The sequence below is a fragment of the Ambystoma mexicanum genome, chromosome 6q (genome assembly GCF_040938575.1).
Source record: "Ambystoma mexicanum isolate Mex_15411 chromosome 6q, UKY_AmexF1_1, whole genome shotgun sequence".
Taxonomy (NCBI): Eukaryota; Metazoa; Chordata; class Amphibia; order Caudata; family Ambystomatidae; genus Ambystoma; species Ambystoma mexicanum.
This window is the reverse complement of record NC_090937.1, coordinates 1,614,365,467-1,614,386,993: the sequence shown is the minus strand read 5'-3', so window position 1 is coordinate 1,614,386,993 and position 21,527 is coordinate 1,614,365,467. Positions and strand designations below refer to the sequence as shown.

Sequence of the window (21,527 nt, the reverse complement as noted above, 5' to 3'; positions counted from 1 at the left end):
CCCATCAGTACGATCAAATGCTTGTGGCTGGTTGCTCTGGCTGCCAGCTGCAGTTTGCATGGATAGGTGAGGACTGGGACATCTACAGGCATGTGCAACTGGGCCAGGTGCCAATGGCCACCAATAGTATGGGTCCCCAGTGTCCCAAGTTCGTGTTCACTGCTCCCTTCTTTCCAGTTCCCTAGGTTGTCTGCAGGTGACCCAAAGGTTCTGTAGAGTGGCATGGCTAGCAACCTGTCTTTTTAGTTTCGACTTCTTTCGGTGGAACTGAATGCATAACCAAGCCATTTGTTTGAAGGGATATACGGTACGGCAGTAATGCAGCGGTAGTTGCATTACTGATGTATTACTGCCACATTACCACACCGCCATGCTATGAGTTTGCTGGTAAGGTGGGGGGTAAACCTCTAGCAAAAAGCTGGAGGGAAATCCTCCACCTTACCGCAAAAATCGGAATAATTGTCAGAATTTCCGTGGATGGCAATTCTGCCAAAATGTAATGTAATGCTTAAGGTTTGAATTAACCAAAGGCAAAATAAAAAAGAAAAGAAAAAAAAAGAAATCCCCTTGAAGTCCAATGGAGTACAAAAAGAGGACTTACACCACTCTATCACTACTTATAATCCCACAGTAAGCCCTCAGGACAAAGTGGCGGTAACGGTAATTTAGTTTGGTGGTATTTTGGAGAATTTACCACTGAAATACTGCCATACTCGTACTGAGACCCACAGTCTACAGCATACAATAGACAGGGCACACATTTTTATTTTCTGTGCCTCTCTACTCCTTGCTACATTCATGGATTCTTTATGCATCCGAAACACTAGTCGGCTACTCAGTCTTATTGTTCACTATGCACCTGACCCCGACCTTGCAATGGTTGTGGGAACTCTGGTGAACTTCAAATTAGATTACTGCAATTGACTATTGGCCAGAGCCCCGGCCAAACAGATCCACCGCTTACAAAAAGCCCAAAATGCAGGAGTAAGACTGGTCTTTGGTGTTGCTAAGAATACGCCAATCTCTGGTCTCTGTCGGTCACTGCACTGGCTAGCGATGGAAGACCGCATAACATTCAAAATTGGGTGTTTGTTGTACAAATGTATTAATGGGCTGGCACAAACTTATTTAATAAACAAATTGAAACTATATCGCCCGACTCAGGTTTTAAGGTTGGAAGATCAATGTTTACTTATCATTCCTAGGTCCAACTGCATTTCACAAGGTGATTGTAGCTTTTTGGTCGCTGGACCAAGATTAACCTAAGAAGGGCAGACACACTATCAATCTTTAGAGCAGGTTTAAAAACCTACTTGTTTAAGTAGATATGGATATCCTATGGTTCTCCATAAATTCTACTGGCATCCACATTTCTTATATTATTGATCGTGTGTTTCAGTTCATTATTCCAACTGCGCCAGGATGCGATTCAGTTCGTTGTGTGCGCACTACAAATAAATCAAATCAAATCAAATCAAATCACTACAACAAGACTGGCTTAAAGTCTTTCTTCTCTTTCCATGACATGGAAAGTGAAGGTCTCATCAATGCTATGTCACTGTAAGCATAAGATGTGTTGTGGTGTTTATTCCCCAGCTCACCACTTCGTAGCAGAACCCAGGCAGCGAGTGAAGGATGTGCCTCTTAGACCAGAACACCAACGTGGCTTTGGGCTCCTGTCCTGTGCAATTCACTCTCAGGTGGGTCAAACAGTCTGCGCGACCCCACAGAAGCAGCTACTTCCTGCTGTCATGCTCAGCACAACTAGGTTCCTGGCCATTCCTTACCATCTCCCGCACCCCATACTGGCTCTCCACCTTGGCCTTCAGCTGCTGGAAACAGACCTCCATGCGCTCGTGGAAGGGCCGGAGGTCGTCGGTCACCTTTTTCCCATGGAGTCGAACGCCTTCCGCTAGGAGAGGAGTCTGCCGGACAGAAAAGACAGACTGGTCACAGCAGGACAGCATGGGGGTAACGCAGAATCAGGATGTTGAAGCAGTGTAGCAACGGGGATGTCATCAGAATGCAAACAACACTACTGGTTGATAGGAGAAAACTAACACACCATAACACACGTGGCACAACTTCTATAACGAGTTATTCGGGCTCACACAGGGTTAAATGCTCATTTATTTAAGATTGGTAAGGATAGGAAAGCCTAACTATATGGTCTTTCTTGGCCTTGCTCGCTGCAGGAGATTGCCATTGAGTTTGGAAGTGGGGGGCTGTGTCCAGAGTAAGGCGAGAGCGGTTAGCGTGGAGATAATCAGATATTTTATTTTATTACATGTACAAACTATGAGGAACAGAGAACATACATGTTCATAAGTTGAACGGGTGAGGAGAGAGTGAAGCCCCTGGAAGGCATTGCATAGACATTAATGTCAGAATACAGAGAGACAAGGTCAGCATACTATTGGAGCTGGGTCTGTGGCTCAGTGGAATAATGCAGCCCCAACCACGGCCTGTGTTTGACATCATGGCCGCAGGTTCGAATCCTGGCAGGTCCAGTCCACCCTTTAAATTTCTGAAGTCAATAAAAGTAGTGGCATAGAGTTGGGTAGCACAATGCATCTTTTATCTGTCTGTACCACCAAGATACCCTTCTGGGGCTGAACTTAACACGTGTTAAATGTATTGGCAACGCAAAATAGTGGGAACGTTTGTAGAAGGTCTTGTGTGTGACAGGAGTGGGCACAACATCAAGGATAGATGTTATTTATTAAAACTTCAACATTGAAAGTGGAGGTAGCTGACAATAAAACGTTATCTTCAGAAAAGCAAGCAGATGCAGGCAGCCTAATTCAAGGGACATGGATTCAAGGGGTTACAATCAGAGTGTTGTACAAGTCCATGGGTCTGCAACAGTTCCCCTGTGCTTGTTCTTGCCCACCCCCTGTCCCCCTTTATTTAACTCTTCCTTTGGTGTGATTGTACTGGTCTTACTTGACTATCCCCTTTCTTTTGTTTTACTCTTTCCCTGGCCTATCGTGTACTTATCTCCTCCTTTTTTAGTATTTCCTTGGTGTGCCTCGTACTTGTCTTCCTCCTTTTTTTACTTCCCTTGATGTGTCTTGTACTTCTCTTCTGCTCCTTTCTTAGACTGTCTTTGGTGTGTCTTGTACGTGACCATGCACTTGCACATTCTCAATGTCACTGAGACTAGTAAGATCGTTGTTTTGTTCTCCCTTGTTCCTCTCCCTTGCCTTGTCGCGCTCTGAAACACTTGTGTACGAGCACGATAGAAATACAATTTCAATATCAATATCCCCTTTCTTTTGTTTTACTCTTTCCCTGGTGTGTTGGACTTATCTTCTCCTTGTTTAGTATTTCCTTGGTGTGTCCTGTACTTGTCTTCCTCCTTTTTTAATCTTTTGTTGGTGTGTCTTGTATGTGACTACCCCCTTTTTTGCTTTACTTTTTCCCTGACTTATCTTGTACTTATCTCCTCCTTGTTAGTATTTCCTTGGTCTGTCTTACCCCTTTTTTGTTACCATTTCCTTGATGTGTCTTGTACTTGCCTTCTCACCTCTTTTCTACTCTTTTTTGGCATGTCTTGTTCTTGTGTTCCACCTTTGTTCTCTTTTCATGCTGTATTGTACTTATCTTCCCTCTTTTTCTTCAGCATTTCCTTGGTGTGTATTGTAATTGTCTTACCCCCTTTTTTAACGCTTTTCTTGGTCTGTCTTGTAATTAACTCCCCTTCTTTTTTAATCTTTCTTTGGTGACAGTCCTACTTGTCTCCCTCCTTCCTTTTTTTATTCTTTCATTGTCATGTCTTGTATTTATCCCCCCTTTTTGTACTTTTCTCTGACATATGACCCGTACTTGCCCTACCTCTTTTTTAACTTTTTCCTTGGTGTTCCCACCCCTGTTTTACTCTTTTTTGGCATGTCTTGTTCTTGTCTTCCCCCTTTGTTCTCTTTTCTTGGTCTGTCTCTTACTTATCTTCTCCTTGTTTAGTATGTCCTTGGTGTGTATACTTCTTGTCTTACACCTTTTTGTTATCCTTTTCTTGGTGTGTCTTGTACCTGTCTTCCATCCCTTTTTTTACTCTTTTCTTGCATGTTGTGTACTTCTCTTACCACCCTTTATTTACTATTTCTTTTGTGTGTCTTGTGCTTGTCTTCCTTCTTTTTTTTTATTCTTTCCTTGGTGTGTCTTGTACTTATCATTCCCCTCTTGCACTTGTTCACTCTTTTATTGTACTGTTTCCTTGGTGTGCCTTGTACTTGGTTTATCCCTTTTTTTTTAACTCTTTCTTTGGCATGTCTTTTACTACTATGTGCCTCTTTCATACCCTTTTTCTGGCATGTCTTGTTCTTGTCTTCCCACTTTGTTCTCTTTTCTTGGCGGGATGGACCTGGGTGGCATCTCCCCAACCGTAACTGAGGCTTCATTCCTCACACCCCAGACGCAGAGCTATCGTTCATTCCAAGGCACTATAGGCGGAACGGTCCTGAGTGACATCTCCTCAAAGAGTGTATGAGGCATCATTCTTCTGACTCTTTCCCTGCTCTGGTCTCCCAGAGTCTGAATGGACATAGGTTGCACCTCGTCCATGGTCAAATGAGGCCTCAGTCTTTTGACGCTTGTAGCATATCTTTTCCCCAATCTGGTCTCCCAGAATGGAGATGGTCCTGGGTTGCACCTCCTCAAAGAGAGGCGGAGACTTAATTCCTCTGACTGCTGTTCAGCAGCATTAGCCAGCTCCGATCTCCCAGAAGGGAGCTGCTCCTCCTCAAAGAGCTTCAGGCTTCATTCCTCTGACTCACATTACTCATGCACCCCCCCCCCGACCTCCTACTGCGGGATGGACATGAGGTTAGAATGGGAGAGAAGAGTCTAGATACACACCTGCCAAGCAATGAGGTCCTTGAGCTGGATGATGATCTCATGGTCTTCTGGATGGGCATTCATGTACTTGTCATGGAAGAACGCCTGGAATCACAAACATCACCAAAATAGCCTCAGGTTAATTCCAGTATAAACATAGTCTATTACTTAGTAAACTTACATTTAAAGTGGCAGTGAGATCAAATGTAGGTTTACATGTTCTAGTCTTAGTGTACAATGGCATCTGCACAGTCACTCCTAAAAGCCTTACTATGGAGTCGGACACAGGATGTTGGCCTGAGAGAATTCATATCTATCCTTCAGCCATGTCTCGTTAACTTTTCTTGTACACATAGGTTGGATGCTCGATTCCCTTTATTCTGTAGACAGCCACACGGACTGACCTCGGCTTACGTTTACCGATTATCGCTGAAAGCAAATGTCCACTCTCGATTAGAGCTGCTGGCTGAGATGCTGTGGCAATGTTCGATTGGTCAGCATGGATTGGGGCCTAAGAGCATCACAGTCTAAACTCCTTTTTAGGACATATTAAACTCCAGAACCGACGTTCAAGCGACACTTTTTGGAGACCGATCAGTACTGGAAATGCAATCAGCCAGGGGGAACTTTGAGTCATTTAATCTGGACCTGTCAAAAAACTAAAAACATTTGGGAAGGGATCTGTGAACGACTGGGCTTGGTCTTCAACTGCACTATCAGGATGAATGCTTCAATTTTAGTGCTTGGTGATGTGTCTGCACTGGATGACATACAATTCTGTAGAAAAGTCTGGCTGCTCCAGGCTCGCATGGTTGCCAAATAAATGATTTTAAGATCTTGGAAATCGTCTGCCTCCTTCTGCATTGAAGATTGGGTGGAGGAGTTGTTAACTTTGTGCACCTATAAGAGGGCAATCTATAAGCAATCAGAGGGCACTGACACATTTTTAGACATATGGGGATGTTTTCTTGATGCTTATGGCTAATGAGTTTCATATAGAATGTGTGGTCTTTGTTGTGCACTTAATCTTCCTTCTCACTTTCTTTCAATATTAAGTGTTCACCGTGATGTTTACACAGTGAGATTACAATTGTATGTCTGTTCATTTGTATCACCACAATGGCTTTGCTGTTTTTAAAGTTATTGGACAAATTTGTTGGATACCATGATGTTTGCTTTATAAAATAAAACTTTTAACTCCACTCTCGAGGAGCCAATTATCGGGAGACGATTAATTTACATTATCAGTCCAGAATCATGTGGTCTGCTTTGGCTTTCCACCTATAAAGGTGTTTTTGAGGCTCTACCAATCTATGTCAAACATCACGCGGGCTCTGAAACTAGATATCGAACCAAACCTGGACTTGGGGATCAGCCCTCTCTTTCTTTCAATATTAAGTGTTCACTGTGATGTTTACACAGTGAGATTACAATTGTATGTCTGTTCATTTGTATCACCACAATGGCTTTGCTGTTTTTAAAGTTATTGGACAAATTTGTTGGATACCATGATGTTTGCTTTATAAAATAAAACTTTTAACTCCACTCTCGAGGAGCCAATTATCGGGAGACGATTAATTTACATTATCAGTCCAGAATCATGTGGTCTGCTTTGGCTTTCCACCAATAAAGGTGTTTTTGAGGCTCTACCCATCTATGTCAAACATCACGCGGGCTCTGAAACTAGATATCGAACCAAACCTGGACTTGGGGATCAGCCCTCTCTTTCTTTCAATATTAAGTGTTCACCGTGATGTTTACACAGTGAGATTACAATTGTATGTCTGTTCATTTGTATCACCACAATGGCTTTGCTGTTTTTAAAGTTATTGGACAAATTTGTTGGATACCATGATGTTTGCTTTATAAAATAAAACTTTTAACTCCACTCTCGAGGAGCCAATTATCGGGAGACGATTAATTTACATTATCAGTACAGAATCATGTGGTCTGCTTTGGCTTTCCACCTATAAAGGTGTTTTCGAGGCTCTACCCATCTATGTCAAACATCATGCGGGCTCTGAAACTAGATATCGAACCAAACCTGGACTTGGGGATCAGCCCTCTCCTTACACCATGTAATGCCTGGAGTGCAGAAGACCCGAAACTGCAGCAGGGAGGCGAAAGCCATTGCATATCTCCAGGATGTCCATGCAGCAAAGGTGGGCGGTCTGCGCCACTTGGGAGAAGACCCCTAGTCTGTCTAGTAAGGTAGGCTCAGGCAATAAGACTAAAAGGTGTAAGGATCTTTGCCAACCCCATTCAGCTAATTTACAGACAAATGGCTGGAAGGTTTAATTGCTGATCTCTGAGTAAGACTAGTTGTTAGGGTTTTGTTTTCTAACAGTGCCATCATCTACCTGAGATGCTGGGAGGTCTCGAGGGATCCACAGCTAAAAGTGGCAAAGGTACCATTCGGATCCCTGTAGTTTCAAGTGCATGGCCACTTAGGATTTAGGACAATAGGCAACTCAGTTAAACAGGAATCCAATACACAAAGTTTACAAAAAGTAAAGAGATAGACAATTGCCTTTTTTCATAACCATAAAAATACAGGGGTGGTGGCATTTGAGTGATCAAACATACACACACAAGCACACACACATTATTAAAAGGGAAACCAAGATGCTCCAACAGAAATAAAATGAGCGTCTGATTATTATGAGAATTGGGTGATTGTTGCTGTTGTGTGCAATTATAAGAATTTGACCAAAGTTTGCCCTAGTGCTAATATGGAATGGTATTAGCACTAGGGCAAACTTTTAAGCATTTTACAACATAACATCATGATGCATGTTGCCAAAATATTGCCGTTACTATGTTAATATATTTTCATGAGTCCTGTGCACACAAAATATGTTATTATAAGGGGTGTTTTATATATATAGCACACATTATGCTATTGCATTGCCTCATGGTGCTTTGGCCCATAGTAAGACTGTAAAACACATTATTGATGCCCGTTTGCACAATGTATGCAAGCATTGCCACTGTAAAGCACGTTTTCATGACCTATGTGCCCAGTGTTGTAGCCAGGTTTTCTTGACAGGGTGAGCCTACACAGTACAAGTATCCTATGCAAGTACTCTCTGGTCAAAGTCATTTCTGGTCAGTACAGTAAGGATTGGGAGGCCATGCTCTTAGCAGGAAATGCTGACACACTCCCTCCCTCCATCACGAGCCATCGTGATGATGTCATTTCTGGGTTCTGGCATAGAAGGTAATCACTTCACTGCAAATGTAAATGTTTACACAACATTAGGCAAGCACAGTATTACTTGTAAAGTGTGAATGGAGTGCTGTTAGTTGCACCCACATAAGTCCACCGCCACACGGTGTATTTGGTGGCGTCAGGCACTGGCGGTCATGCTATCAGGGACACATATAAAGGTGTAGGGAGGTTGTCCTGGGAAGGCTCTTACTGAATCCTAACACTAATGGAGGGTTCAGGAAGACGGAAGGATATATGAGGGTAAAGGTTAAACAATTTCTCTCGAGGGAGTAATGCAGGATCCAAGGGTGGAATAAGGATGAATGCTTAAATGCTGGCGCCTTGATATCATTCTACCCAGGCACTAGTGCATGTTCCTGGGAGATGACGGGAGTGTGGGTGGCTGTCAGGCGCATGCATGTATGCAATCACTTGTGCAACGCTCTAGGGAGTAGGAAGGATGTGTGATTGACTGGATGGTGCTGGTTCCTATCTTATCCAGGCAGCAGTGTAGAGTCCTGGGGATGCTGCAGGGAGTGTGAGGGGCTGTCAGGCGCATGCATGTATGCAATCACTTGTGCAACGCTCTAGGGAGTAGGAAGGATGTGTGATTGACTGGATGGTGCTGGTTCCTATCTTATCCAGGCAGCAGTGTAGAGTCCTGGGGATGCTGCAGAGAGTGTGAGGGGCTGTCAGGCGCATGCATGTATGCAATCACTTGTGCAACGCTCTAGGGAGTAGGAAGGATGTGTGATTGACTGGATGGTGCTGGTTCCTATCTTATCCAGGCAGCAGTGTAGAGTCCTGGGGATGCTGCAGGGAGTGTGAGGGGCTGTCAGGCGCATGCATGTATGCAATCACTTGTGCAACGCTCTAGGGAGTAGGAAGGATGTGTGATTGACTGGATGGTGCTGGTTCCTATCTTATCCAGGCAGCAGTGTAGAGTCCTGGGGATGCTGCAGAGAGTGTGAGGGGCTGTCAGGCGCATGCATGTATGCAATCACTTGTGCAACGCTCTAGGGAGTAGGAAGGATGTGTGATTGACTGGATGGTGCTGGTTCCTATCTTATCCAGGCAGCATTGTAGAGTCCTGGGGATGCTGCAGGGAGTGTGAGGTGCTGTCAGGCGCATGCATGTATGTGATCACTTGTGTAACACTCTAGGGAGAAGGAAGGATGTGTGGTTGGCTGTAAGGTGCTGACTCCTATTGTATCCTGGCAGCAGTGTAGAGTCCTGGGAATGCTGCAGGGAGTGTGAGGTGCTGTCAGGCGCATGCATGTATGCAATTACTTGTGCAACGCTCTAGGGTGTAGGAAGGATGTGTGATTGGCTGCAAGGTGCTGGTTCCTATTGTATCCAGGCAGCCGTGTAGAGTCCTGGGGATGCTGCAGGGAGTGTGAGGTGCTGTCAGGGACATGCATGTACTCAATCACTTGTGCAACGCTCTAGGGAGTAGGTGTCAAACTAGAAATTATATCGTGCCTCCTATTGCTATGAATATATGTATATTGGCCCACGCCAAGCTGCTAACAAGCTGCTTATAAACTACATGTGAATAAACTCGCATTGCAAGGTCCTGACCTTAGAAACCATGTAAACTGTCATTTTGGGTTAAGCCGCCATTTTAGGTTTTCTTGCTCTATAAAGTCACCATGTGAGCTAAAATGGTAGCCTATGTTATTCAGAACAGAACTTGATTGTCATGACCTCTGTACAGCTAATGTATAACTTGCCTGCAGGCCACTTGTTAGGGTCATGAGCTGAGACCTTGTCCTTCTGCTGACCTGTGTGCAATGGATTACCTGTATCACCGAAACTGATCTATAATTGAATGAGAACACCTGCTTAACTATATTGTGTAAATTAAGTCCCGCATTGTAATGTTAGGCCTAGAGCATACATCATTACCATTTCTTCTTGTTAATGTATAAACCTAAGATGAACTAGATTTGACCTGGCAAGGGACCATAGAGCAGTAACTTATTTATGGAATGGTTAACCTGCAGAAAGGCTGGACAACAGGCTGGAGAAATGTATAAAAGCCTGACTGTTTCAATGAATATTTGCACTCACTGAGCACACCGAACCACGCCGGAGTTTGCTGTGTTGTACTGAGGGTCGATAGCTATCTGAATTTTGTTCTGTTCTTTTGTAACTGGATTCAGTATAAAGTACTTTGTATGTTACTTTGTAACCTGTGTTTGGTGTGTTTCCTTTTTGGTTACCCTGCCTCATATTATTTCCCTGTTTTCACATAGGAAGGGTGTGTGATTGGCTGCAAGGTGCTGGTTCCTATTGTATCCAGGCAGCCGTGTAGAATCCTGGGGATGCTGCAGGGAGTGTGAGGGGCTGTCAGGCGCTTGCATGTATGCAATCACTTGTGCAACGCTCTAGGGAGTAGGAAGGGTGTGTGATTGGCTGCAAGGTGCTGGTTCATATTGTATACAGGCAGCAGTGTAGAGTCCTGGGGATGCTGCAGGGAGTGTGAGGGGCTGTCAGGTGCATGCATGTATGCAATCACTTGTGCAACGCTCTAGGGAGTAGGAAGGGTGTGGGATTGGCTGGAAGGGGCTGGCTCTATTGGTCCAGGCAGCAGTGTAGAGTTCTGGGGATGCTGCAGGGAGTGTGAGGGGCTGTCAGGCGCATGCATGCAATCACTTGTTTAACGCTCTAGGAGGAGGAAGGATGTGTGATTGGCTGGAAGGTGCTGGTTCCTATTGTATATTGGCAGCAGTGTAGAGTCCTGGGGATGCTGCAGGGAGTGTGAGGTGCTGTCAGGCGCATGCATGTATGTGATCACTTGTGTAACACTCTAGGGAGAAGGAAGGATGTGTGGTTGGCTGTAAGGTGCTGACTCCTATTGTATCTGGGTAGCAGTATAGAGTGCTGGGGATGCTTCAGGTAGTGTGAGGTGCTGTCATGCGCATGCATGCATGCAATCACTTGTGTAACGCTCTAGGGAGGAGGAAGGATGTATGATTGCCTGTAAGGTGCTGGTTCCTATTGTATCCGGGCATCAGTGTAGAGTCCTGAGTATGGTGCAGGGAGTGCGAGGTGCTGTCAGGCGCATGCATGTATGTGATCACTTGTGTACTGCTTTAGAGAGAAGGAAGGATGTGTGATTGGCTGTAATGTGCTGGCTCCTATTGTATCCGGGCAGCAGTGTAGAGTCCTGGGGATGCTGCAGGGAGTGTGAAGCGCTGCCAGGCGCATGCATGTATGCGATCACTTGTGTAACGCTCTAGGGAGGAGGAAGGATGTGTGATTGGCTGGAAGGTGCCGGTTCCTATTGTATACAGGCAGCAGCGTGGAGTCCTGTGGATGCTGCAGGGAGTGTGAGGGGCTGTCAGGCGCATGCATTTATGCAATCACTTGTGTAACGTGCTAGGAAGGAGGACGGGTGTGTGATTGGCTGTAAACTGCTGGCTCCTATTGTATCCGGGCACCGTGTAGAGTCGTGGGATGCTGCAGGGAGTGTGAGTGGCTGTGAGGTAATGCAGGATGATCCTTGGGGGTGGGGCTGTGCAATAGGCTGTCCAGTGCTTGGTCTTACCCTATACAGCTGCTAGCACAGGTCCTTGGGAGATAGAGGTGTGTGAGGTGAAGGCAGACACCGGGTCCCATCCTATCAGGCACCATCATGCGGCTCTATGGAGGATGAAGGATGTGTGATTTGCTGTCTGGTGCAGGCTATCCTTCTATCCAGGCATCAGGGTAGAGTCTGACGGGTGTGTGAGGCGATGCTTTGTGCATGGACACCAATGCAGGAATTAATGCAGAAGCTTAGTTGCAGGGAGCAGTGAATGATGTGGATGATGTGAGTGGGCTGTCTCGTGCATGAGCTTATTCTACCCAGGCACCAGTGCAGGATCTCATTCTACCCAGGCACCAGTGCAGGATCTCATTCTACCTAGGCACCAGTGAAGGATTTCATTCTAGCCATGCACCGGTGAAGGATCTCATCGTCACGACCCTCGCCCAAAACCCCCTCTGGCAAACCCGTTGGCCAGGTGGAGTCAGGACTCGGGCCTCTAGAGCCTGGCATCCTCTACAAAAGCCCTCATGGGGCCAGTCCTGGTGCATATAGCGCCAGGCTCATACATCATTAAAAACAATGTGCTTGGGAACTACTTTATTGCATTGTCAGCCAACATGGAGGCATCCACATTGCTTGGTTCCTAAGAACGAAGCTATGCGGTCTAGTGTTTTGGGTGTGGTAGCCTAGGGACTCCTTTACCTGGACTATTTTGTTGCAGCTATTTAAACCACACCTGAGCAAGACAACACGCTTCGCGTTACTTTAAAGCTTGAAACGTGATGCTCACCGTGTCCAGCTATTCCCTCGAACCTCGGGGAAGCAGAACCTGCAAATAGACAAATGGAACATCATTAGCAGCAGCATCTTACCTGCAGTCTTCATCTTTAAACACTCGCAGCTACTGAGCACAGCTTCCTGGAATCTGCACGCCTCCAGGACAGAACGACCTGAAAGAGGAAGATAGAGGCAACATTAAAGAAAGCAGTAGAGACATTTACAAATTACCAACTGCTCAAAAGGCTTACCTGGCTGGTCGCCTCTCGGCTGGCACCACTCCGGACATTCCACTTGCGCTGAAGAACACCGCGACCTACAAGGAAGGAAAACACAGGTTAGCAAAGGCAAGACTTCGCAGCGCTGCGCATAGCGCTTACTTACCGCATCATAGCGCTCTTAATGCGCCATCATTTACCAGCGGGGCTCAACCATAGCCAGTTCGCAGCGCTGAAGCTCTGCATACCTAAGGGAGAAAAAAGAGACATTTTAAACAAAGAAAGGCATGCAGGATAGCAAGAAAAACTAAAGAACCGCAATAAGACCTACCTGAACAATATCAAACAAGCCAGCGTCAGTGAAGTAACTGGACCGCACTCGCCCATTAAAGACAACACGCCCCTGCAAAGAAGGCAGGACGGAGAGCATGCCTAATTCTACCACAAGGTTTGGAGAGGGCGCCAGAGGGACTGAAATCATACGGGGGTGGAGGGAGGATACTTACCCCAGTCGGTCAGTCTTGAACACAGTCCTCCTGTATTTTCAAGCAGAACCTTCCCCGCAGACCACATCAGGGCAAAGCTGAGAAGCATACCAGCGAGTGACCCAGCTGGGTGGCGTCCCTGTGGGTACCAGGTGATTGTAACAGAACGCAAAGCCTACCATAACAAATCCACATGGGTGCCATGGAGACATCAGAAATGGACCAATTGGCCCAATTACTAGGAGAGCTTCGTGCTGAGGTTCATTCTGCCCGACAAGAGACTAATGCCCTCCGGAGAGACCTAATAGTGACCAAAGAATGCACTAAAGAGATTAGCAGGCAATACTGGCAATCACAGGCAGGACAGACGCCTCTACCTGGAAGCAATCCAATGATGCAAAACCCCGCCATACCACCCACTCCGGTACAGATCACGTTACCTGGAACAGTGCCCCTGGCACCACCAGAAAGGTTCTTAGGCGACACACGAAGTATGCAGCATTCATCAATCAGTGCCGCCTTCATTTTCTTTGTAGGCCTGGAGCATTTCCAAATGACCAAGCTCGGATAGCTTTTGTCTTATCATACCTGAGTGATAGTGCAGCAGATTGGTCGGTGCCGTTGGTAAACCATGACGATCCTCTATTACATGACTTTGAGGGGTTCCAGAGGGAAATGGAAAAACTTTTTGCTCGCCATACCCAGGAAAAAGCAGTAGACAATGAACTCTTGTCCCTCCGACAGGGGAATCAGGACTTGTTAATGTACATTGCTACCTTCAACAGACTGGTTGCCGAAGCTAGGTGGCCAGAAAACATAAGAACCACGTTATTCCATCGAGGCTTACGAGGCGAATTAAAAGATGTCTTAGCCCAGGTGGTTGATCCACCCAGAGACTGTGCAGAATTTATAAATCTGGTCATGCAGCTAGACCACCGGTTGCAGGACCGAAAGGCAGACCGGTCTAAGACGGACCCTCGGACCATGTACGTTCGACCAATGGAAAACACTCCCTGTGTACCTGAAAATGCTGTAGAACCCATTCAGATTGGAGGGATACGGCCTCCATTAACAAAACAAGAGCGGGACAAAAGAAGACAACAACAGCTTTGTTTGTATTGTGGGCGACCAGGACATTTCCTCAATTACTGTCCAGTAAATCCCCCAAGAAGAACAGTCAGGGCCACAGAGAAGGATGAAGCTAAGGAATTGGAAAACTACCAAGCTCGACAAACGTAGAGGTCAGTTTGTCGAGTGAGAAAAAAGAGTTGCTGACCTCGCACTTTGCAATACCAGTGATCTTAATAAACCACCAACAGTCATCAAAAATGCAAGCCGTTGAAGCATACATCGATAGCGGAGCAGTTGGAAATTATATTGATCAAGAACTGGCAGGAGAGATGGGGCTTCCTTTGTGTTCTAAGCCAACTATGGATAAGGTAACCACAGTGGATGGGAGAGAAATTGCGTCCGGTCTGGTCCCCCGCAGCCAGTCCTTTGTTCTTCGTGCCAAAAAAGGAAGGAGACTTGAGAACCTGTATTGACTACCACACATTGAACCAGATGACTGTGAAGAAGCGCTACCCCTTGCCACTTATCCCTGAGATGCTAGACCAAGTTAAAGATGCCCAGATTTATACCAAATTGGACCTTCGAGGAGCGTACACCTGGTTCGAGTCAGAAAAGGAGATGAATGGAAAACCTCCTTCCGTACTAAGTACTGCTTGTTTGAATATCAAGTCATGCCCTTCGGGTTATGCAACGCTCCTGCGGCATTCCAGTATTTCATGAATGACGTCATAAGGGAGTTAATTGATGTGTGCACCTTAGTGTACATAGACGACATCTTAGTATACTCAGCCTCGGAATAAGATCATGTCAGGCACGTTCGTTCAGTCCTCAACAAGCTCCGTCAACATCGCTTGTTTGCAAAGCTTGAAAAATGCTTTTTTCACGTCACCGAAGTAGAATTTCTTGGTTTTTTCCTTACTCCAGGAGGCAACAGAATGGACGTGCACAAGGTAGATGCCATTCTGAAATGGACTTCACCGATGTCTCTGAAAAGGGTACAAAGCATGCTGGGCTTTGTGAATTTCTACCGCCGGTTCATCCCAGACTTCTCTCAGGTTGTGCACCCAATTACAGTACTACTACGAAAAAACAATAAAAAGTTTGTTTGGACCGAAGAAGCAGAAGCCTTTCAGGAACTTAAACAAAGGTTTACCTCCGCTCCAATCCTGCGACATCCTCGTCCAGACCTCCCTTATGTCGTTGAAATTGATGCGTCCAGTCTCGCAATGGGGGCTGTCCTTTCACAGAGAGACCCGGAAACTGTCCAGCTACATCCTGTGGCCTTCTGGTCGAAAAAGTTCTCACCTCCAGAGATTAATTATGCCATCACAGGCAAGGAACTCCTGGCTATCAAATCCGCCTTTAAAGCCTGGAGGCACTACCTTCTGGGGGCCAGACACACCATTGCAGTCATCACAGACCACCAAAACCTGCAATATCTCAAAACAACCATTGGACATTCCTCCAGTTCCATGGCACACTCTTTCCCTTGACTTCATCACTGATCTACCTCCAAGCCAAGGGTTCAACACCATCCTTGTAGTTGTGGACTTATTCTCGAAGATGGCCCATTTTATTCCTCTCAAATGCCTCCCAGACGCAGCCACTTTAGCAAAAGTGTTCCTGGAGGGCGTGGTTAAGCTACATGGCTTCCCTTCGGTTCTGGTCTCTGATTGAGGCAGCCAGTTTGTTTCAAACTTCTGGAAAAAATGTTGTGCAATGGCCCAGATCGACGTTCGGCTATCGACCAGTCACCATCCCCAAACGGACTGCCAAACCGAGAGAACCAATCAGACACTCGAGCAATATTTTCGGTGCATGCTGCACCACGAACAAAGGACTTGGAAAGACCTACTATGGATAGCCGAATATGCATATAACAATTCTTTGCATTCAAGCACGGGACAAACGCTCTTCTATACCCTTTATGGCAGACATCCACGTACCTCTGAACTAGACCTTCCAGCCAGCTTGGAAATGCCAGCGGTAAAGACTCTACACACAACCATTACTCAGGCTTTCAAAAGAGCAAAGGAACACCTTATTCATGCCAAAGAAAAACAAAAGAGATTTGCCGACCAACACCGGAAAAAGGCCCCTGATTATCAAGTAGGAGACAAAGTTTGGTTAGCTGCTAAATTCGTACCCATCAAGGGAACCCAGACCTTTCATCCCAGATTCTTAGGACCCTATACCATTGAGGCAATTATGAACCCAGCAGCCGTGAAACTGGATTTCCCACCTAATCTACACATCCACCCGGTATTCCATGTGTCTCTCCTGAAACCAATGCAACCCGGCACACAGATTGGGACACCACCTAAGCCCATACTTGTTGACGGAGAACCAGAATTCGAAGTCAAAGATATCTTGGACTCTAAATACTCTAGGACCAAGCTATATTATCTCGTCGATTGGAAAGGATTTGGACCACAAGATAGATCCTTGGAGCCCAGTGAGAATATCCATGCACCACGTCTATTCAGGAAATTACATTGGAACTTCCCAACTGTTAAGACGGATTTCTGAACTCTGTCCTGGTGGCGCAGAAGTTCAGAAGGCCAACCTAATTACTTGGAACAGGGTAACCTCTGGACGAGCCAGACCAATCAAGGTAGCGATCGCGGCGGTCAAGACTAGGTCTCAAGAGGGGTGAGGGTGACTGAAAGCCCGCAATGAGCACACAAAGCAAGAGCGCTTACAAACTACTCCAAACAGTTGTTATATCAAAAATAGATACACATTTATTTTAAGGCCTTTAAAATAATGACCGTAGCGAGAAAATCAAAATATCACAATACTAAACCAACACATACCATATCAACACAATATATATACAAATACACAGTCGCAAGCGTTTAAAGCACGAAATATGTAGTCCACCTGAAAGGAAAGGAAAACAGGCAGTGCGATACCGCTTTAGACTCAGTTCGCCTTCAGAGGCACCTAACTAGATGGAAGTCCGAGCCCTGCGAAGAGTGGAGCCTTGTGCTCAAAGTACCTGCCACGCCGGTGCCAACGGGCAAAAGGGGAAGCTCTTCGGAGGAAGTCAGGCAGTTCGGGTTAGTGCACAGCAGAAGGAGAACAGGTTCCGCAACTGAAGCGCAGCCTCCACAGCGGGCAGAAGCAGAGCGCGAGTACGGCCAAAAGGGTGCTGTTTTTACACAGCAGGGAAAAGCAATGGGATACTGCAGGAGGGCGACCAGATCCTAGCTAAACTACTCACCGGTCCCCGAAGCAAGCAGACCCAGGCTTCTCCACGTTAGTTTCAGCAGCTGGCAGGTTCAGAAGAGCAGGGAATGCCTCGTAGTCGTGTAGAGCAAAAAGACGTCCCAATCGACGAAACCAGCACAGTTTGTTGCCGCAGCAGGACAACGGAGCGGCCGTGTGTATTCGAGTCAAATGTACACTCCTCCCTTCAGACTTGGGAACGCCAAGTGTACGAAGCGTGGGAGAGTGACAAGGACTCGGAATACAACACAACCTGGCGGCAGTTACAGAGCAAGACTCCCTTGTAAGCTGGTCAGTCAACTGGATGGCCCAGAGACACTTCCGAAGGCTTACTTGGCAGGAGTTGATGAAGTCGCCGGGAATAGCTGTTCCTGCTATTCCAAAGGTCGAAGCACCAGTACAGGCCTTCTGGTTCGATCAAAGGAGGAAAGGGTTTCACAGGACGACAGCAGTGCAAAGGAGGATTCCTTCAGCGGGTCACCAGCGATTCCTCGGTCCAGCCTCGTGGTTGCAGGATACTTGGCTCCTGTATTCCTTCGTTCGTGAGAACTCAGGAGATCGACATGGTAGTGGTGTTTCCAGCCCCCTCTTATCCACGGTTCCCTTCGCGCCAAAACGGAGGGGAGCCAATGGGAGATCCGCTCATCAACACACATACCATACGTGGACCAATCACGGACCACGGTGGTCCCAGGCATTCACACCACCCTAGACTCTCTGGCACCCAGGATGTGTATTGGGACCAGACATCCCAGCCCACACCCTGGAGGCACACAAACGACATGTAGAAGCCCGCGAAAGCAACCACGTTTCGCGGGAAAGTACATGCCCAAATAAGGAAGGCCCCGGGTCTCTCGACCTGGGGAAGGTGAAGGGAGCAAGACGGTCAGTGGACAAGACAAAGGAGCCTCGTGGTCTGGCCATTTTGGGAGCCAGGCCACCATTTTGGGTTCAGTGCGAAAAACGTGCTCAGAACGCCAAAAGGAGCTCAAAATAAACAAAACGATCGCTGCCACCATTCGAGTCCCTGAATGACTTGCACCGATCAAATACCATCCTAAAAGAGTATCTAGGGCCTGTAGAAGGCTAGAGACCCAAGAGAGCTGTAACTTAGCTTACAGTGCCCTCTTGTGTCATGTTGCACTAAAGCCGCAACACGATAAAAGAAACTACGGGAAACAGCGTTCCCCGGTACTGACTGTCTTAAGGGCATGTCACTTTCCCCGTAAGAAAGGAGCGAAAGCCTAGAGGAGTGCGGCAGAAGGCTGCACTTCTCTGGCAAAGTCAAGAACAAGGTGAGAAACAACAGCAAAAAGTTTAGGGGTTGCCACATGGAAGGAAAATTCCCTACAATTACGAAATCTTTCCTAACACCAACCAAACCTGGGCCGGACAGAAGGAACACCATGGGAGGGGCCTTAGGGGGAGGTGCTGTCATGACCCTCGCCCGAAACCCCCTCTGGCAAACCCATTGGCCAGGTGGAGTCAGGACACAGGCCTCTAGAGCCTGGCATCCTCTTCAAATGCCCTCATGGGGCCAGTCCTGGCGCCTACGGCGCCAGGCCCATACACCATGAAAAACAATGTGCTTGGGAACTACTTTATTGTATTGTCAGCCAACATGGAGGCATCCACATAGCTTGGCCCCTAAGAACCAAGCTATGCGGTCTAGTGTTTTGGGTGGGGCAGCCTAGGGACTAATTTACCTGGACTATTTTGTTGGGGCTATTTAAACCACACCCGAGCAAGACAACATGCTTCGCGTTACTTTGCAGCTTGCAACGTGACGCTCACCGTGTCCAGCTATTCCCTCGATCCTCGAAGTAGAACCTGCAAGGAGACAAAAGGAACATCATTAGCAGCAGCATCTTACCTGCAGTCTTCATCTTTAAACACCTGCAGCTACTGAGACCAGCTTCCTTGAATCTGCCGGACAGAACGACCTGAAAGAGGAAGATAGAGGCAACATTAAAGAAAGCAGTAGAGACATTTACAAATTACGAACTGCTGAAAAGGCTTACCTGGCTGGTCGCCTCTCGGCTAGCACCACTCCGGACATTCCACTCGCGCTGAAGAACACTGCGACCTACAAGGAAGGAAAACACAGGTTAGCAAAGGCAAAACTTTGCAGCGCTGCGAATAGCGCTTACTTACCGCATTATAGCGCTCTTAATGCGCCATCATTTGCCAGCGGGGCTCAACCAAGCCAGTTCACCGCGCTGAAGCTCCGCATACCTAAGGGAGAAAAAAAGAGACATTTTAAACAAAGAAAGGCATGCAGGATAGCAACAAAACTAAAGAACAGCAATAAGACCTACCTGAACAATATCAACGGGCCGGCGTCAGTGAAGTAACTGGACCGCACTCGCCCATGAAAGACAACGCGCCCCTGCAAAGAAGGCAGGACGGAGAGCACGCCTAATTCTACCACAAGGTGAGGAGAGGGCGCCAGAGGGACTGAAATCATACGGGCTGGAGGGAGGATACTTACCCCAGTCGGTCAGTCTTGAACACAGTCCTCCTGTATTTTCAGGCAGAACCTTCCACGCAGACCACATCAGGGCAAAGCTGAGAAGCATACCAGTGAGTAACCCGGCTGGGTGGGGTCCCTGTGGATACCAGGTGAGCGTAACACTCATTCTACCTAGGCAGCAGTGCAGGATCTCATCTACCTAGGCACCATTGATGGATTTCATTCTACCCATGGGCCAGTGCAGGAAATAATTCTACCCAGGACCCAGTGCAGAATCCCATTCTATGAAGGCACCAGTGAAGGATTTCATTCTACCCATGCACCAGTGCAGGATCTCATTCAACCCAGGCACCAGTGAATTCACTCTACCCATGCACCGGTGCAGGATATCATTATACCTAGACCCCAGTGAAGGATTCCATTCTACCCATGCACTAGTGCATGATCTTATTCTACCTAGGCAACAGTGAAGTGTTTCATTCTAACTATGCACTGGTGCAGGATCTCATTCTACCCAGGCACCAGTGAAGTGTTTCCTCCTACCCATGCACCTGTGCAGGATCTCATTCTACACAGGCACCAGCGAAGGATTTCATTCGACCAATACACTGGTGCAGGAACTCATTCTACATAGACACCAGTGAAGGATTTCATTCTACTGATGCACCGGTGCAGGATCTCATTCTATCCAGGCACCACTGAAGGATTTCATTCTACCCCTTCACCAGTGCAGGATCACATTCTACCCTGGCACCAGTGCAGTATCTCATTCTACCCTGGCAGCAGTGCAGGATCTCATTCTACCAAGGCACCAGTGAATGAATTCATTCTACCCATGCACCAATGCAAGATCTAATTTTATCCAGGTACCAATGCAGGATCTCATTCTGCCCAGGCACCACTGACAGATTTCATTCTACCCAGGCACCAGAGAAGGATCTCCTTCTACCCAGGCACCCATGCAGGATCCCATTCTACCCATGCACCAGTGAAGGACCTCATTCTACCCAGGCACCAGTGAAGGATTTCATTCTACCCATGCACCAGTGCAGGACCCCCTTCGACCCAGGCACCGGTGAAGGTTCTCATTCTACCTTGGCAGCAGTGCAGGATCTCATCTACCTAGGCACCATTGATGGATTTCATTCTACCCATGGGCCAGTGCAGGAAATAATTCTACCCAAGACCCAGTGCAGAATCCCATTCTATCAAGGCACTGGTGAAGGATTTCATTCTACCCATGCACCAGTGCAGAATCACATTCTACCCATGCACCAGTGAAGTGCTTTATTCTACCCATGCACCTGTGCAGGATCACATTCTACACAGGCATCAGTGAAGGGTTTCATTAAACCCATGCACTGGTGCAGGATCTTATTCTACCTAGGCACCAGTGAAGTATTTCATTCTACCCATGCACCGGTGCAGGAGCTCATTCTACCTAGACACCAGTGAAGGATTTCATTCTACTGATGCACCGGTGCAGGATCTCATTCTATCCAGGCACCAGTGAAGGATTTCATTCTACACATGCACCAGCGCAGGGTCTCATTCTACCCAGGCACCAGTGAATGAATTAATTCTACCCATGCATTAATGCAAGATCTAATTTTACCCAAGCACCAATGCAGGATCTCATTCTGCCCAGGCACCACTGACAGATTTCATTCTACCCAGGCACCAGAGAAGG

At 46.9% G+C, this 21,527-nt stretch overlaps 1 protein-coding gene across 1 annotated transcript in view; it reads right to left on the bottom strand.

Moving 5' to 3' along the window:
* Window positions 1–21,527, bottom strand: part of LOC138516908 (dedicator of cytokinesis protein 2-like) — a 2,920,848-nt gene that overhangs the window by 40,237 nt on the left and 2,859,084 nt on the right. The window contains exons 47-48 of the mRNA XM_069632364.1: window positions 4,858–4,941; window positions 1,788–1,925 (exon numbers count right to left, since the gene is read on the bottom strand). Of these exons, the coding sequence (XP_069488465.1) occupies window positions 1,788–1,925; window positions 4,858–4,941 (222 nt within the window). The remainder of the gene's footprint in view (window positions 1–1,787; window positions 1,926–4,857; window positions 4,942–21,527) is intronic.